General features: G+C 53.3%; 1 protein-coding gene across 1 annotated transcript in view; it reads right to left on the minus strand.

Annotated features, from left to right (window-relative positions):
* Nucleotides 1-16,258, minus strand: part of LOC147706390 (von Willebrand factor A domain-containing protein 1-like) — a 127,734-nt gene that overhangs the window by 66,181 nt on the left and 45,295 nt on the right. Inside the window, exon 2 of the mRNA XM_086929075.1 lies at nt 14,670-15,233. Within this exon, the coding sequence (XP_086785201.1) occupies nt 14,670-15,233 (564 nt within the window). The remainder of the gene's footprint in view (nt 1-14,669; nt 15,234-16,258) is intronic.

A 16,258-nucleotide genomic window follows, 5' to 3' on the forward strand; every position in this document is an offset into this window, starting at 1 on the left:
CCTACACCATACCTCACACCCAGTACTCCTACACCATGCCTCACAGCCGGTACCCCTACACCATGCCTCACAGCCGGTACAGCCGGTACTCCTACACCATGCCTCACAGCCGGTACAGCCGGTACTCCTACACCATACCTCACAGCGGGTACTCCTACACCATGCCTCACAGCCGGTACAGCCGGTACTCCTACACCATGCCTCACAGCCGGTACAGCCGGTACTCCTACACCATGCCTCACAGCCGGTACAGCCGGTACTCCTACACCATGCCTCACAGCTCGTACCCATACACCATGCCTCCCAGCAGGTACAGCCAGTACTCCTACACCATGCCTCACAGCCGGTACAGCCTGTACTCCTACACCATGCCTCACAGCCGGTACTCCTACACCATGCCTCACAGCCGGTACTCCTACACCATGCCTCACAGCCGGTACTCCTACACCATGCCGCACAGCTGGTACCCATACACCATGCCTCACAGCCGGTACTCCTACACCATGCATCACAGCTCGTACCCATACACCATGCCTCCCAGCCGGAACTCCTACACCATGCCTCACAGCTGGTACAGCCGGTACTCCTACACCATACCTCGCAGCGGGTACTCCTACACCATGCCTCACAGCCGGTACTCCTACATCATGCCTCACAGCCGGTACAGCCGGTACTCCTACACCATACCTCACAGCGGGTACTCCTACACCATGCCTCACAGCCGGTACTCCTACATCATGCCTCACAGCCGGTACAGCCGGTACTCCTACACCATGCCTCACAGCTGGGACAGCCGGTACTCCTACACCATATCTCACAGCGGGTACTCCTACACCATGCCTCACAGCAGGTACAGCCGGTACTCCTACAGCATGCCTCACAGCCGGTACAGCCGGTACTCCTACACCATGCCTCACAGCCGGTACAGCGGTACTCCTACACCATGCCTCACAGCGGGTACTCCTACACCATGCCTCACAGCCGGTACTCCTACACCATGCCTCACAGCCGGTACTCCTACACCATGCCTCACAGCCGGTACTCCTACACCATGCCTCACAGCCGGTACTCCTACACCATGCCTCACAGCTGGTACCCATACACCATGCCTCACAGCCGGTACTCCTACACCATGCATCACAGCTCGTACCCACACACCATGTCTCACAGCAGGTACAGCCAGTATTCCTACACCATGCCTCACAGCCGGTACAGCCTGTACTCCTACACCATGCCTCACAGCCGGTACTCCTACACCATGCCTCACAGCTGGTACTCCTACACCATGCCTCACAGCTGATACCCATACACCATGCCTCACAGCCGATACTCCTACACTATGCCTCACAGCTGGTACCCATACACCATGCCTCCCACCCGGTACTCCTACACCATGCCTCACAGCCGGTACTACTACACCATGCCTCACAGCTGGTACCCATACACCATGCCTCCCAGCCGGTACTCCTACGCCATGCCTTACAGCTGGTACCCATACACCATGCCTCCCAGCCGGTACTCCTACACCATGCCTCACAGCCGCTACTCCTACACCATGCCTCCCAGCCGGTACTCCTACACCATGCCCCACAGCTGGTATTTCTACACCATGCCTCACAGCCGGTACTCCTACACCATGCCTCACAGCTGGTACTCCTACACCATGCCTCACAGCCGGTACTCCTACACCATGCCTCCCAGCCGGTACTCCTACACCATGCCTCCCAGCCGGTACTCCTACACCATGCCTCCCAGCCGGTACCCATACACCATGCCTCACAGCTGGTACTCCTACACCATGCCTCCCAGCTGGTACTCCTACACCATGCCTCACAGCTGGTACTCCTACACCATGCCTCACAGCTGGTACTCCTACACCATGCCTCACAGCTGGTACTCCTACACCATGCCTCACAGCTGGTACTCCTACACCATGCCTCCCAGCCGGTACTACTACACCATGCCTCACAGCTGGTACCCATACACCATGCCTCCCAGCCGGTACTCCTACGCCATGCCTCACAGCTGGTACCCATACACCATGCCTCCCAGCCGGTACTCCTACACCATGCCTCACAGCCGCTACTCCTACACCATGCCTCCCAGCCGGTACTCCTACACCATGCCCCACAGCTGGTATTCCTACACCATGCCTCACAGCCGGTACTCCTACACCATGCCTCACAGCCGGTACTCCTACACCATGCCTCACAGCTGGTACTCCTACACCATGCTCACAGCTGGTACTCCTACACCATGCTCACAGCTGGTACTCCTACACCATGCCTCCCAGCCGGTACTCCTACACCATGCCTCCCAGCCGGTACTCCTACACCATGCCTCCCAGCCGGTACCCATACACCATGCCTCACAGCTGGTACCCATACACCATGCTCACAGCTGGTACTCCTACACCATGCCTCCCAGCTGGTACTCCTACACCATGCCTCCCAGCTGGTACTCCTACACCATGCCTCACAGCCGCTACTCCTACACCATGCCTCCCAGCCGGTACCCATACACCATGCCTCACAGCCAGTACTCCTACACCATGCCTCACAGCTGGTACCCATACACCATGCCTCACAGCTGGTACCATACACCATGCCTCCCAGCCGGTACTCCTACACCATGCCTCACAGCTGGTACCCATACACCATGCCTCACAGCTGGTACCCATACACCATGCCTCCCAGCCGGTACTCCTACATCATGCCTCACAGTCGGTACAGCCGGTACTCCTACACCATGCCTCACAGTCGGTACTCCTACATCATGACTCACAGCCTGTACCCCTACACCATGCCTCCCAGCCGGTACTACTACACCATGCCTCACAGCAGGTACTCCTACACCATTCCTCACAGCCAGTACTCCTACACCATGCCTCACAGCCGGTACCCATACACCATGCCTCACAGCCAGTACTCCTACACCATGCCTCACAGCTGGTACCCATACACCATGCCTCACAGCCAGTACTCCTACACCATGCCTCACAGCTGGTACCCATACACCATGCCTCCCAGCCGGTACCCCTACACCATGCCTCCCAGCCGGAATTCCTACATCATGTCTCACTGCTGGCACTCTTATACAATCCTTTATAGCCAATGCCACTACACCATCCCTCAGTGCCAGCACTCAGATACCATCCCATAGAGACAGAGCTACAACACCATTGTTCACAGTGAGCGCTCTTACACCATCACTCAGAGCTCACACTCTTACACCATCCGCACCTCAGATCTCCAACACCATCATTTGCACTCATCAATCATACACAGGCAGAGCCAGCACTCCCACACGATCCCTGACAGCCAGAACTTCCATATCATAATTCCCCCCAGTACACCCACACCATGCCTTGAAGTCAGGGCTCCTACATAATCCTTCAGAACCAGCACTCTTCCATCATCCCTCAGGGGCAGTGCTCTGACACCATCCTTCGCAGCCAGAGCTCCACAGTATCGATCAAGGTCAGGGATCTTGTACCAGTCTCCATAGCCAGTGCTCCTACACTATACCTTGAATTCAGCACTCACACATCCCTCAAAACCTGTGCTCCTACAACACCCTTCACAGCCAGCGCTCGGTCACCATCCCTAAGATCTACAACGTCTACATCACCCTTCACAGCCAGCGCTCCCACACTATCCCTCAGATCTACATCCCCTACACCACCCTTCACAGCCAGTGCTCCCACACACTCCCTCAGGTCTACAGCTTCTACACTATACTTCACAGCAAGCACTCCCACACCATCCCTAAGATCTACAACGTCTACATCACCCTTCACAGCCAGCGCTCCCACACCATCCCTCAGATCTACAGCTTCTACAAGCTCTTTACAGCCAGCACTCCCACACCATCCCTCAGGTCTACAGCTTCCACACCACCCTTCATAGCCCACACTCCCACACCATCCCTCAGGTCTACAGCATCTACACCACTCTTAACAACCCCTACTCCCACACCATCCCTTAGATCTACAGCTTTTACAAACTCTTCACAGCCAGCGCTCCCACATCATTCCTCAGATCTACAGCTCCTACACCACTCTTCACAGCCAGCGCTCCCACACCATCCCTCAGATCTACAGCTTCTACACCACTCTTCACAGCCAGCACTCCCACACCATCCCTTAGATCTACAGCTTTTACAAACTCTTCACAGCCAGCGCTCCCACACCATCCCTCAGATCTACAGGTTCTACACCACTCTTCACAGCCAGCGCTCCCACATCATCCCTCAGACCTACAGCTCCTACACCACTCTTCACAGCCAGCGCTCCCACACCATCCCTCAGATCTACAGCTTCTACAAAACTCTTCACAACCAGCACTCCCACACCATCCCTCAGATCTACAGCTCCTACACCACTCTTCACAGCCAGCGCTCCCACACCATCCCTCAGATCTACAGCTCCTACACCACTCTTCACAGCCAGCGCTCCCACACCATCCCTCAGATCTACAGCTTCTACACCACTCTTCACAGCCAGCGCTCCCACACCATCCCTCAGATCTACAGCTTCTACACCACCCTTCATAGCCAGCACTCCCACACCATCCCTCAGATCTACAGCTTCTACACCACTCTTCACAGCCAGCGCTCCCACACCATCCCTCAGATCTACAGCTTCTACAAAACTCTTCACAACCAGCACTCCCACACCATCCCTCAGGTCTACAGCTTCTACACCACTCTTCACAGCCTGTGCTCCGACACCATCCCTCAGGTCTACAACTCCTACACCACTCTTCACAGCCAGCGCTCCCACACCATCCCTCAGATCTACAGCTTCTACAAAACTCTTCACAACCAGCACTCCCACACCATCCCTCAGGTCTACAGCTTCTACACCACTCTTCACAGCCTGTGCTCCGACACCATCCCTCAGGTCTACAACTCCTACACCACTCTTCACAACCAGCACTCCCACACTATCCCTCAGATCTACAGCTTCTACAAACTCTTCACAGCCAGCACTCCCACACCATCCCTCAGATCTACAGCTTTTACACCACTCTTCACAGCCAGCGATCCCACAACATCTCTCAGATCTACAGCTTCTACAAACTCTTCACAGCCAGCACTCCCACACCATCCCTCAGGTCTACAGCTTCTACACCACTCTTCACAGCCTGTGCTCCGACACCATCCCTCAGGTCTACAACTCCTACACCACCCTTCATAGCCAGCACTCCCACACCATCCCTCAGATCTACAGCTTCTACAAACTCTTCACAACCAGCACTCCCACACTATCCCTCAGATCTACAGCTTCTACACCATCTTTCACAGCCAGCGCTCCCACACCATCCCTTAGATCTACAGCTTTTACAAACTCTTCACAGCCAGCACTCCCACACCATCCCTTAGATCTACAGCTTTTACAAACTCTTCACAGCCAGCGCTCCCACATCATCCCTCAGACCTACAGCTCCTACACCACTCTTCACAGTCTGCGCTCCCACACCGTCCCTTAGATCTACAGCTTCTACACCACTCTTCACAGCTACCGCTCCCACATCATCCCTTAGATCTACAGCTCCTACACCACCCTTCATAGCCCGCACTCCTACACTATCCCTCAGATCTACAGCTTCTACACCACTCTTCACAGCCAGCGCTCCCACATCATCCCTCAGATCTACAGCTCCTACACCACTCTTCACAGCCAGCGCTCCCACATCATCCCTCAGATCTACAGCTCCTACACCACTCTTCACAGCCAGCACTCCCACACCATCCCTCAGGTCTACAGCTTCTACACCACTCTTCACAGCCTGTGCTCCGACACCATCCCTCAGGTCTACAACTCCTACACCACCCTTCATAGCCAGCACTCCCACACTATCCCTCAGATCTACAGCTTCTACACCATCTTTCACAGCCAGCGCTCCCATTCCATCCCTCAGATCTACAGCTTCTACACCACTCTTCACAGCTACCGCTCCCACATCATCCCTCAGATCTACAGCTCCTACACCACCCTTCATAGCCCGCACTCATACACTATCCCTCAGATCTACAGCTTCTACACCACTCTTCACAGCCAGCGCTCCCACACCATCCCTCAGATCTACAGCTTCTACACCACTCTTCACAGCCAGCGCTCCCACATCATCCCTCAGATCTACAGCTCCTACACCACTCTTCACAGCCAGCGCTCCCACACCATCCCTCAGATCTACAGCTTCTACAAACTCTTCACAGCCAGCAATCCCACACCATCCCGCAGGTCTACAACTTCTACACCACCCTTCATAGCCAGCACTCCCAAACTATCCCTCAGATCTACAGCTTCTTCAAACTCTTCACAGCAAGCGCTCCCACACCATCCCTCAGATCTACAGCTCCTACACCACCCTTCATAGCCCGCACTCCTACACTATCCCTCAGATCTACAGCTTCTACACCACTCTTCACAGCCAGCGCTCCCACACCATCCCTCAGATCTACAGCTTCTACACCACTCTTCACAGCCAGCGCTCCCACATCATCCCTCAGATCTACAGCTCCTACACCACTCTTCACAACCAGCGCTCCCACACCATCCCTCAGATCTACAGCTTCTACAAAACTCTTCACAACCAGCACTCCCACACCATCGCTCAGGTCTACAGCTTCTACACCACCCTTCATAGCCAGCACTCCCACACTATCCCTCGGATCTACAGCTTCTACACCATCTTTCACAGCCAGCGCTCCCATTCCATCCCTCAGATCTACAGCTTCTACACCACTCTTCACAGCTACCGCTCCCACATCATCCCTCAGATCTACAGCTCCTACACCACCCTTCATAGCCCGCACTCCTACAGTATCCCTCAGATCTACAGCTCCTACACCACTCTTCACAGCCAGCGCTCCCACACCATCCCTCAGATCTACAGCTTCTACACCATCCTTCACAGTCAGCGCTCCCACACCATCCCTCAGATCTACAGCTCCTACACCATCCTTCACAGCCTGCGCTCCCACACCCTCCCTCAGATCTACAGCTCCTACACCACTCTTCACATCCGCACTCCCACACCATCCCTCAGATCTACAGCTTCCACACCACTCTTCACAACCAGCACTCCCACACCATCCCTCAGATCTACAGCTTCTACACCATCCTTCACAGCCAGCGCTCCCACACCATCCCTCAGATCTACAGCTTCTACACCACTCTTCACAGCCAGCACTCCCACACCATCCAACAGATCTACAGCTTCTACACCACTCTTCACAGCCAGCGCTCCGACAACATCCAACAGATCTACAGCTTCTACACCACTCTTCACAGCCAGCACTCCCACACCATCCCTTAGATCTACAGCTTTTACAAACTCTTCACAGCCAGCGCTCCCACACCATCCCTTAGATCTACAGCTTCTACACCACTCTTCACAGCCTGTGCTCCCTCACCATCCCTCAGATCTACAGCTTCTACACCACTCTTCATAGCCAGCGCTCCCACACCATCCCTCAGATCTACAGCTTCTACACCACTCTTCACAGCCAGCGCTCCCTCACCATCCCTCAGATCTACAGGTTCTACACCACTCATCACAGCTAGCGCTCCCACACCATACCTCAGATCTACAGCTCCTACACCACTCTTCACAGCGAATGCTCCCACACCATCCCTTAGGTCTACAGCATCTACACCACTCTTAACAACGCCTACTCCCACACTATCCCTTAGATCTACAGCTTTTACAAACTCTTCACAGCTACCGCTCCCACATCATCCCTCAGATCTACAGCTCCTACACCACTCTTCACAGCCAGCGCTCCCTCACCATCCCTCAGGTCTACAGCTTTCACACCACCCTTGATAGCCCGCACTCACACATCATCCCTCAAGTCTACAACTTCTACACCCCCCTTCATAGCCCACACTCCCACACCATCCCTCAGATCTACAGGTTCTAGACGACTCTTCACAGCCAGCGCTCCCACACCATCCATCAGATCTACAGGTTCTACACCACTCTTCACAGCCAGCGCTCCCACACCATCCCTCTGATCTACAGGTTCTAGACCACTCTTCACAGCCACCGCTCCCACGCCATCGCTCAGATCTACAGCTCCTACACCATCCTTCACAGCCAGCGCTCCCACACCATCCCTCAGATCTACAGCTTCTACAAACTCTTCACAACCAGCGCTCCCACAACATCTCTCAGATCTACAGCTTCTACAAACTCTTCACAGCCAGCAATCCCACACCATCCCGCAGGTCTACAACTTCTACACCACCCTTCATAGCCAGCACTCCCAAACTATCCCTCAGATCTACAGCTTCTTCAAACTCTTCACAGCAAGCGCTCCCACACCATCCCTCAGATCTACAGCTCCTACACCACCCTTCATAGCCCACACTCCTACACTATCCCTCAGATCTACAGCTTCTACACCACTCTTCACAGCCAGCGCTCCCACACCATCCCTCAGATCTACAGCTTCTACACCACTCTTCACAGCCAGCGCTCCCACATCATCCCTCAGATCTACAGCTCCTACACCACTCTTCACAGCCAGCGCTCCCACACCATCCCTCAGATCTACAGCTTCTACAAAACTCTTCACAACCAGCACTCCCACACCATCGCTCAGGTCTACAGCTTCTACACCACCCTTCATAGCCAGCACTCCCACACTATCCCTCAGATCTACAGCTTCTACACCATCTTTCACAGCCAGCGCTCCCATTCCATCCCTCAGATCTACAGCTTCTACACCACTCTTCACAGCTACCGCTCCCACATCATCCCTCAGATCTACAGCTCCTACACCACCCTTCATAGCCCACACTCCTACACTATCCCTCAGATCTACAGCTTCTACACCACTCTTCACAGCCAGCGCTCCCACACCATCCCTCAGATCTACAGCTCCTACACCACCCTTCATAGCCCACACTCCCACACCATCCCTCAGATCTACAGCTTCTACACCATCCTTCACAGTCAGCGCTCCCACACCATCCCTCAGATCTACAGCTCCTACACCATCCTTCACAGCCTGCGCTCCCACACCCTCCCTCAGATCTACAGCTCCTACACCACTCTTCACATCCGCACTCCCACACCATCCCTCAGATCTACAGCTTCCACACCACTCTTCACAACCAGCACTCCCACACCATCCCTCAGATCTACAGCTTCTACACCATCCTTCACAGCCAGCGCTCCCACACCATCCCTCAGATCTACAGCTTCTACACCACTCTTCACAGCCAGCACTCCCACACCATCCAACAGATCTACAGCTTCTACACCACTCTTCACAGCCAGCGCTCCGACAACATCCAACAGATCTACAGCTTCTACACCACTCTTCACAGCCAGCACTCCCACACCATCCCTTAGATCTACAGCTTTTACAAACTCTTCACAGCCAGCGCTCCCACACCATCCCTTAGATCTACAGCTTCTACACCACTCTTCACAGCCTGTGCTCCCTCACCATCCCTCAGATCTACAGCTTCTACACCACTCTTCATAGCCAGCGCTCCCACACCATCCCTCAGATCTACAGCTTCTACACCACTCTTCACAGCCAGCGCTCCCTCACCATCCCTCAGATCTACAGGTTCTACACCACTCATCACAGCTAGCGCTCCCACACCATACCTCAGATCTACAGCTCCTACACCACTCTTCACAGCGAATGCTCCCACACCATCCCTTAGGTCTACAGCATCTACACCACTCTTAACAACGCCTACTCCCACACTATCCCTTAGATCTACAGCTTTTACAAACTCTTCACAGCTACCGCTCCCACATCATCCCTCAGATCTACAGCTCCTACACCACTCTTCACAGCCAGCGCTCCCTCACCATCCCTCAGGTCTACAGCTTTCACACCACCCTTGATAGCCCGCACTCACACATCATCCCTCAAGTCTACAACTTCTACACCCCCCTTCATAGCCCACACTCCCACACCATCCCTCAGATCTACAGGTTCTAGACGACTCTTCACAGCCAGCGCTCCCACACCATCCATCAGATCTACAGGTTCTACACCACTCTTCACAGCCAGCGCTCCCACACCATCCCTCTGATCTACAGGTTCTAGACCACTCTTCACAGCCACCGCTCCCACGCCATCGCTCAGATCTACAGCTCCTACACCATCCTTCACAGCCAGCGCTCCCACACCATCCCTCAGATCTACAGCTTCTACAAACTCTTCACAACCAGCGCTCCCACAACATCTCTCAGATCTACAGCTTCTACAAACTCTTCACAGCCAGCAATCCCACACCATCCCGCAGGTCTACAACTTCTACACCACCCTTCATAGCCAGCACTCCCAAACTATCCCTCAGATCTACAGCTTCTTCAAACTCTTCACAGCAAGCGCTCCCACACCATCCCTCAGATCTACAGCTCCTACACCACCCTTCATAGCCCACACTCCTACACTATCCCTCAGATCTACAGCTTCTACACCACTCTTCACAGCCAGCGCTCCCACACCATCCCTCAGATCTACAGCTTCTACACCACTCTTCACAGCCAGCGCTCCCACATCATCCCTCAGATCTACAGCTCCTACACCACTCTTCACAGCCAGCGCTCCCACACCATCCCTCAGATCTACAGCTTCTACAAAACTCTTCACAACCAGCACTCCCACACCATCGCTCAGGTCTACAGCTTCTACACCACCCTTCATAGCCAGCACTCCCACACTATCCCTCAGATCTACAGCTTCTACACCATCTTTCACAGCCAGCGCTCCCATTCCATCCCTCAGATCTACAGCTTCTACACCACTCTTCACAGCTACCGCTCCCACATCATCCCTCAGATCTACAGCTCCTACACCACCCTTCATAGCCCGCACTCCTACAGTATCCCTCAGATCTACAGCTCCTACACCACTCTTCACAGCCAGCGCTCCCACACCATCCCTCAGATCTACAGCTTCTACACCATCCTTCACAGTCAGCGCTCCCACACCATCCCTCAGATCTACAGCTCCTACACCATCCTTCACAGCCTGCGCTCCCACACCCTCCCTCAGATCTACAGCTCCTACACCACTCTTCACATCCGCACTCCCACACCATCCCTCAGATCTACAGCTTCCACACCACTCTTCACAACCAGCACTCCCACACCATCCCTCAGATCTACAGCTTCTACACCATCCTTCACAGCCAGCGCTCCCACACCATCCCTCAGATCTACAGCTTCTACACCACTCTTCACAGCCAGCACTCCCACACCATCCAACAGATCTACAGCTTCTACACCACTCTTCACAGCCAGCGCTCCGACAACATCCAACAGATCTACAGCTTCTACACCACTCTTCACAGCCAGCACTCCCACACCATCCCTTAGATCTACAGCTTTTACAAACTCTTCACAGCCAGCGCTCCCACACCATCCCTTAGATCTACAGCTTCTACACCACTCTTCACAGCCTGTGCTCCCTCACCATCCCTCAGATCTACAGCTTCTACACCACTCTTCATAGCCAGCACTCCCACACCATCCCTCAGATCTACAGCTTTTACACCACTCTTCACAGCCAGCGCTCCCTCACCATCCCTCAGATCTACAGGTTCTACACCACTCATCACAGCTAGCGCTCCCACACCATCCCTCAGATCTACAGCTCCTACACCACTCTTCACAGCGAATGCTCCCACACCATCCCTTAGGTCTACAGCTTCTACACCACTCTTAACAACGCCTACTCCCACACTATCCCTTAGATCTACAGCTTTTACAAACTCTTCACAGCTACCGCTCCCACATCATCTCTCAGATCTACAGCTCCTACACCACTCTTCACAGCCAGCGCTCCCTCACCATCCCTCAGGTCTACAGCTTTCACACCACCCTTGATAGCCCGCACTCACACATCATCCCTCAAGTCTACAACTTCTACACCCCCCTTCATAGCCCACACTCCCACACCATCCCTCAGATCTACAGGTTCTAGACCACTCTTCACAGCCAGCGCTCCCACACCATCCATCAGATCTACAGGTTCTACACCACTCTTCACAGCCAGCGCTCCCACACCATCCCTCTGATCTACAGGTTCTAGACCACTCTTCACAGCCACCGCTCCCACGCCATCGCTCAGATCTACAGCTCCTACACCATCCTTCACAGCCAGCGCTCCCACACCATCCCTCAGATCTACAGCTTCTACAAACTCTTCACAACCAGCGCTCCCACAACATCTCTCAGATCTACAGCTTCTACAAACTCTTCACAGCCAGCACTCCCACACCATCCTTCAGGTCTACAACTTCTACACCACTCCTCATAGCCCACACTCCCACACCATCCCTCAGGTCTACAGCTTCTACACCACCCTTCATAGCGAGCGCTCCCACACCATCCCTCAGGTCTACAACTCCTACACCACCCTTCATAGCCAGCACTCCCACACCATCCCTCAGGTCTACAGCTTCTACAAACTCTTCACAGCCAGCGCTCCCACACTATCCCTCAGATCTACAGCTTCTACACCATCTTTCACAGCCAGCGCTCCCACACCATCCCTCAGATCTACAGCTTCTACACCACTCTTCACAGCTACCGCTCCCACATCATCCCTCAGATCTACAGCTCCTACACCACCCTTCATAGCCCGCACTCCCACACCATCCCTCAGGTCCACAACTTCTACACCACCCTTCATAGCCAGCACTCCCACACTATCCCTCAGGTCGACAGCTTCTACACCACTCTTCACAGCCAGCGCTCCCACACCATCCCTCAGATCTACAGCTTCTACAAACTCTTCACAGCCAGCACTCCCACACCATCCAACAGATCTACAGCTTCTACACCACTCTTCACAGCCAGCGCTCCCACACCATCCCTCAGATCTACAGCTTCTACACCACTCTTCACAGCGAATGCTCCCACACCATCCCTCAGATCTACAGCTTCCACACGCCCTTCATAGCAAACACTCCCACACCATCCCTTAGATCTACAGCTTCTACACCACTCTTCACAGCGAATGCTCCCACACCATCCCTCAGATCTACAGCTTCCACACGCCCTTCATAGCAAACACTCCCACACCATCCCTTAGATCTACAGCTTCTACAAACTCTTCATAGCCAGCACTCCCACACCATCCCTCAGATCTACAGCTTCTACACCACTCTTCACAGCCTGTGCTCCCACACCATCCCTTAAATCTACAGCTTCTACACCACTCTTCACTGCCAGCGCTCCCACACCATCCCTCAGATCTACAGCTTCTACACCACTCTTCACAGCCTGTGCTCCCACACCATCCCTTAGATCTACAGCTTTTACACCACTCTTCACAGCCTGCGCTCCCACACCATCCCATAGATCTACAGCTTCTACACCACTCTTCACAGCCTGCGCTCCCACAGCATCCCTTAGATCTACAGCTTCTACACCACTCTTCACAGCCTGTGCTCCCACACCATCCCTTAGATCTACAGCTTCTACACCACTCTTCACAGCCTGCGCTCCCACACCATCCCTTAGATCTACAGCTTCTACACCACTCTTCACAGCCAGCGCTCCCACACCATCCCTCAGATCTACAGCTTCTACACCACTCTTCACAACCAGCACTCCCACACCATCCCTCAGATCTACAGCTTCTACACCACTCTTCACAGCCTGCGCTCCCACACCATCCCTTAGATCTACAGCTTCTACACCACTCTTCACAGCCAGCACTCCCACAGCATCCCTTAGATCTACAGCTTCTACACCACTCTTCACAGCCAGCGCTCCCTTACCATCCCTCAGATCTACAGCTTCTACACCACTCTTCACAGCCAGCGCTCCCACACCATCCCTCAGATCTACTGCCTCTACATCTCTCTTCACAGCCAGTGCTCCCACACCATCCCTCAGATCTACAACTTCTACACCACTCTTCACAGCCTGTGCTCCCACACCATCCCTCAGATCTACAGCTTCTACACCACTCTTCACAGCCTGTGCTCCCACACCATCCCTCAGATCTACAGCTTCTACATCACTCTTCACAGCCTGTGCTCCCACACCATCCCTTAGATCTACAGCTTCTACACCACTCTTCACAGCCAGCGCTCCCACACCATCCCTCAGATCTACTGCTTCTACATCTCTCTTCACAGCCAGTGCTCCCACACCATCCCTCAGATCTACAACTTCTACACCACTCTTCACAGCCTGTGCTCCCACACCATCCCTCAGATCTACAGCTTCTACACCACTCTTCACAGCCAGCGCTCCCACACCATCCCTCAGGTCTACAACTTCTACACCACCCTTCATAGCCTGTACTCCCACACTATCCCTCAAATCTACAACTTCTACACCACCCTTCACAGCAAACACTTCCACACCATGCTCCGGAGCCAGTGCTCTAACGCAATATCTGAGAACCATCATTCCTATGCCATCCTTCACAACCAGTGCCCGTACACCATGCCTTAGAGCCAGCACTGCTACACAATCCATCATCGCCAGAACTCCTACACCTTCCCTCAGAACCAGAGCTTCCACAGCATCCTCCATCGCCAGCGCTCCTATACCAGTCCCCAAATGTCCCAAATGACAAATTACACCCCTTCTGTGGTAAAATAGTCAGATTTGACCAGTCCTGACTCTTACATGACCAGCCAGGCTCTCCAGCATGTTTCTTACCTATGATGGCTCGACAGAGGAGTCCGGCCACAGATGGTAAGCTGTCCGTCCCCACAAAGAAGAGTGTGTCGTCGGCTCGCTCGCTGGCCACTGCATGCAGACCCATGCTCCTCCTTCCAGTGGATACCACTAGGATCTTCACCCCTGCCTCCTTCAGGCGCTTGGATGGTGCAACCACATCATCCGTGGAGAGACCATCGGTAATCCACAGAACCACCTTGGAGACATTATTCCTGGAGCCAGTTTCAGGCACAAAAACATGCTCGCGAGTGTAATCCAAGGCCCGTCCAGAGTTAGTGTCTCCAGACCCATACTCCAGCGCTCCCAGAACCTGCTGCATCCTGGATGGGGGCTCCAAGAAGGTGACCACCAAGGACGGCCAGTCACTGACCAGCACCAGGCTTACTTGAACCCGGTCTGGTCCTACATCGAAGCCACCTGCCAAACGCTGCACAAGGTCACGTGTGTGGCTCAGCTCCACCGTGGTGATACTGCCCGAGATGTCCACCAGCAAAAGAAGGTCCATGGCGTGGCGGGATGCTCGACAAGCTGCAAGGTCAGCATCTGAAATAGACACAAACAGTTCAGGCTCTGTGAGCACCATGCTTACACCTCTCTCTTTCCCTACAGTGATTTACCCAGGATTCAACAGGAGCAGTAGCAAATTACTTCTCACCTTTGCTTATGTGATAGTCCCACATAAGTCATTAGACATTTGTAAACACTGCCTGATAGTTATGTGAAACTTTATGTGGACCCCTTGCTTTCCTTAGTATTTTTTTACTTTAGAGCCTTGGTGCACATGACAGAACCAGATTGGACCAATCAATGCCAGGCTGTCAAGATGTCCACAAAATGCATATTTACATATAGTGAATCTAAATAGAACCAATTTACTTAGTCTGTGATTATCCTGATAATCTGGTAAGGAACCACCCTCCTGGACCTTGGATGGACACACCTGCTTCCTTATAGCACATGAGTACATGAAATCACTGGCCAGATACAGTAAGATGAGGCCTGAAGTTGAGTTAGATGAACCACTAAGGGCTCGAGGCAGATGCCTGGCTCAGCTCGAGTTCCTCGTGGACCCCGAGCTCAAAGTGAGTCCAATTTTCAGGTTAATTCTGCCTGCCATCCACACTCTAACCACATGCCATAAGAAACAGGCAGACAAAGAGATGCCCATCTAGTGGCTGAAATACACAAAGTAAAACTAGAAAACCTGGCATCAATCGAGGTTTCTCCACTTCATCAAAGTGTGTGACCCTCTGCAAATATTTTATTTCACCATGCCTCCTTTTTCTTCATTATCGCATAAGAGAGCTCCTGCACATTCATGAATTCAGGATGTGCTCTGTACAGAAACCTCTCTTGTGCCTGATATATTAGATTATAATGTTGTTCCATGTTTGACAAGATTCTAGAGCACTAATTAAGCCACATGAAAACGACTTGCTTTCTTAGTTCACTAGGTATTGTCATCAGTGCAGAGGGAAGTGACATGATTTGATGTAAATTCATGCTCCCTTCCAATGAATGCTTCTCAATCTAGTGATATAATCTGATGTACTAAGGTGAACTGCTTT

The sequence above is a fragment of the Lissotriton vulgaris genome, chromosome 7 (assembly GCF_964263255.1).
Source record: "Lissotriton vulgaris chromosome 7, aLisVul1.2, whole genome shotgun sequence".
NCBI classification, from domain to species: domain Eukaryota; kingdom Metazoa; phylum Chordata; class Amphibia; order Caudata; family Salamandridae; genus Lissotriton; species Lissotriton vulgaris.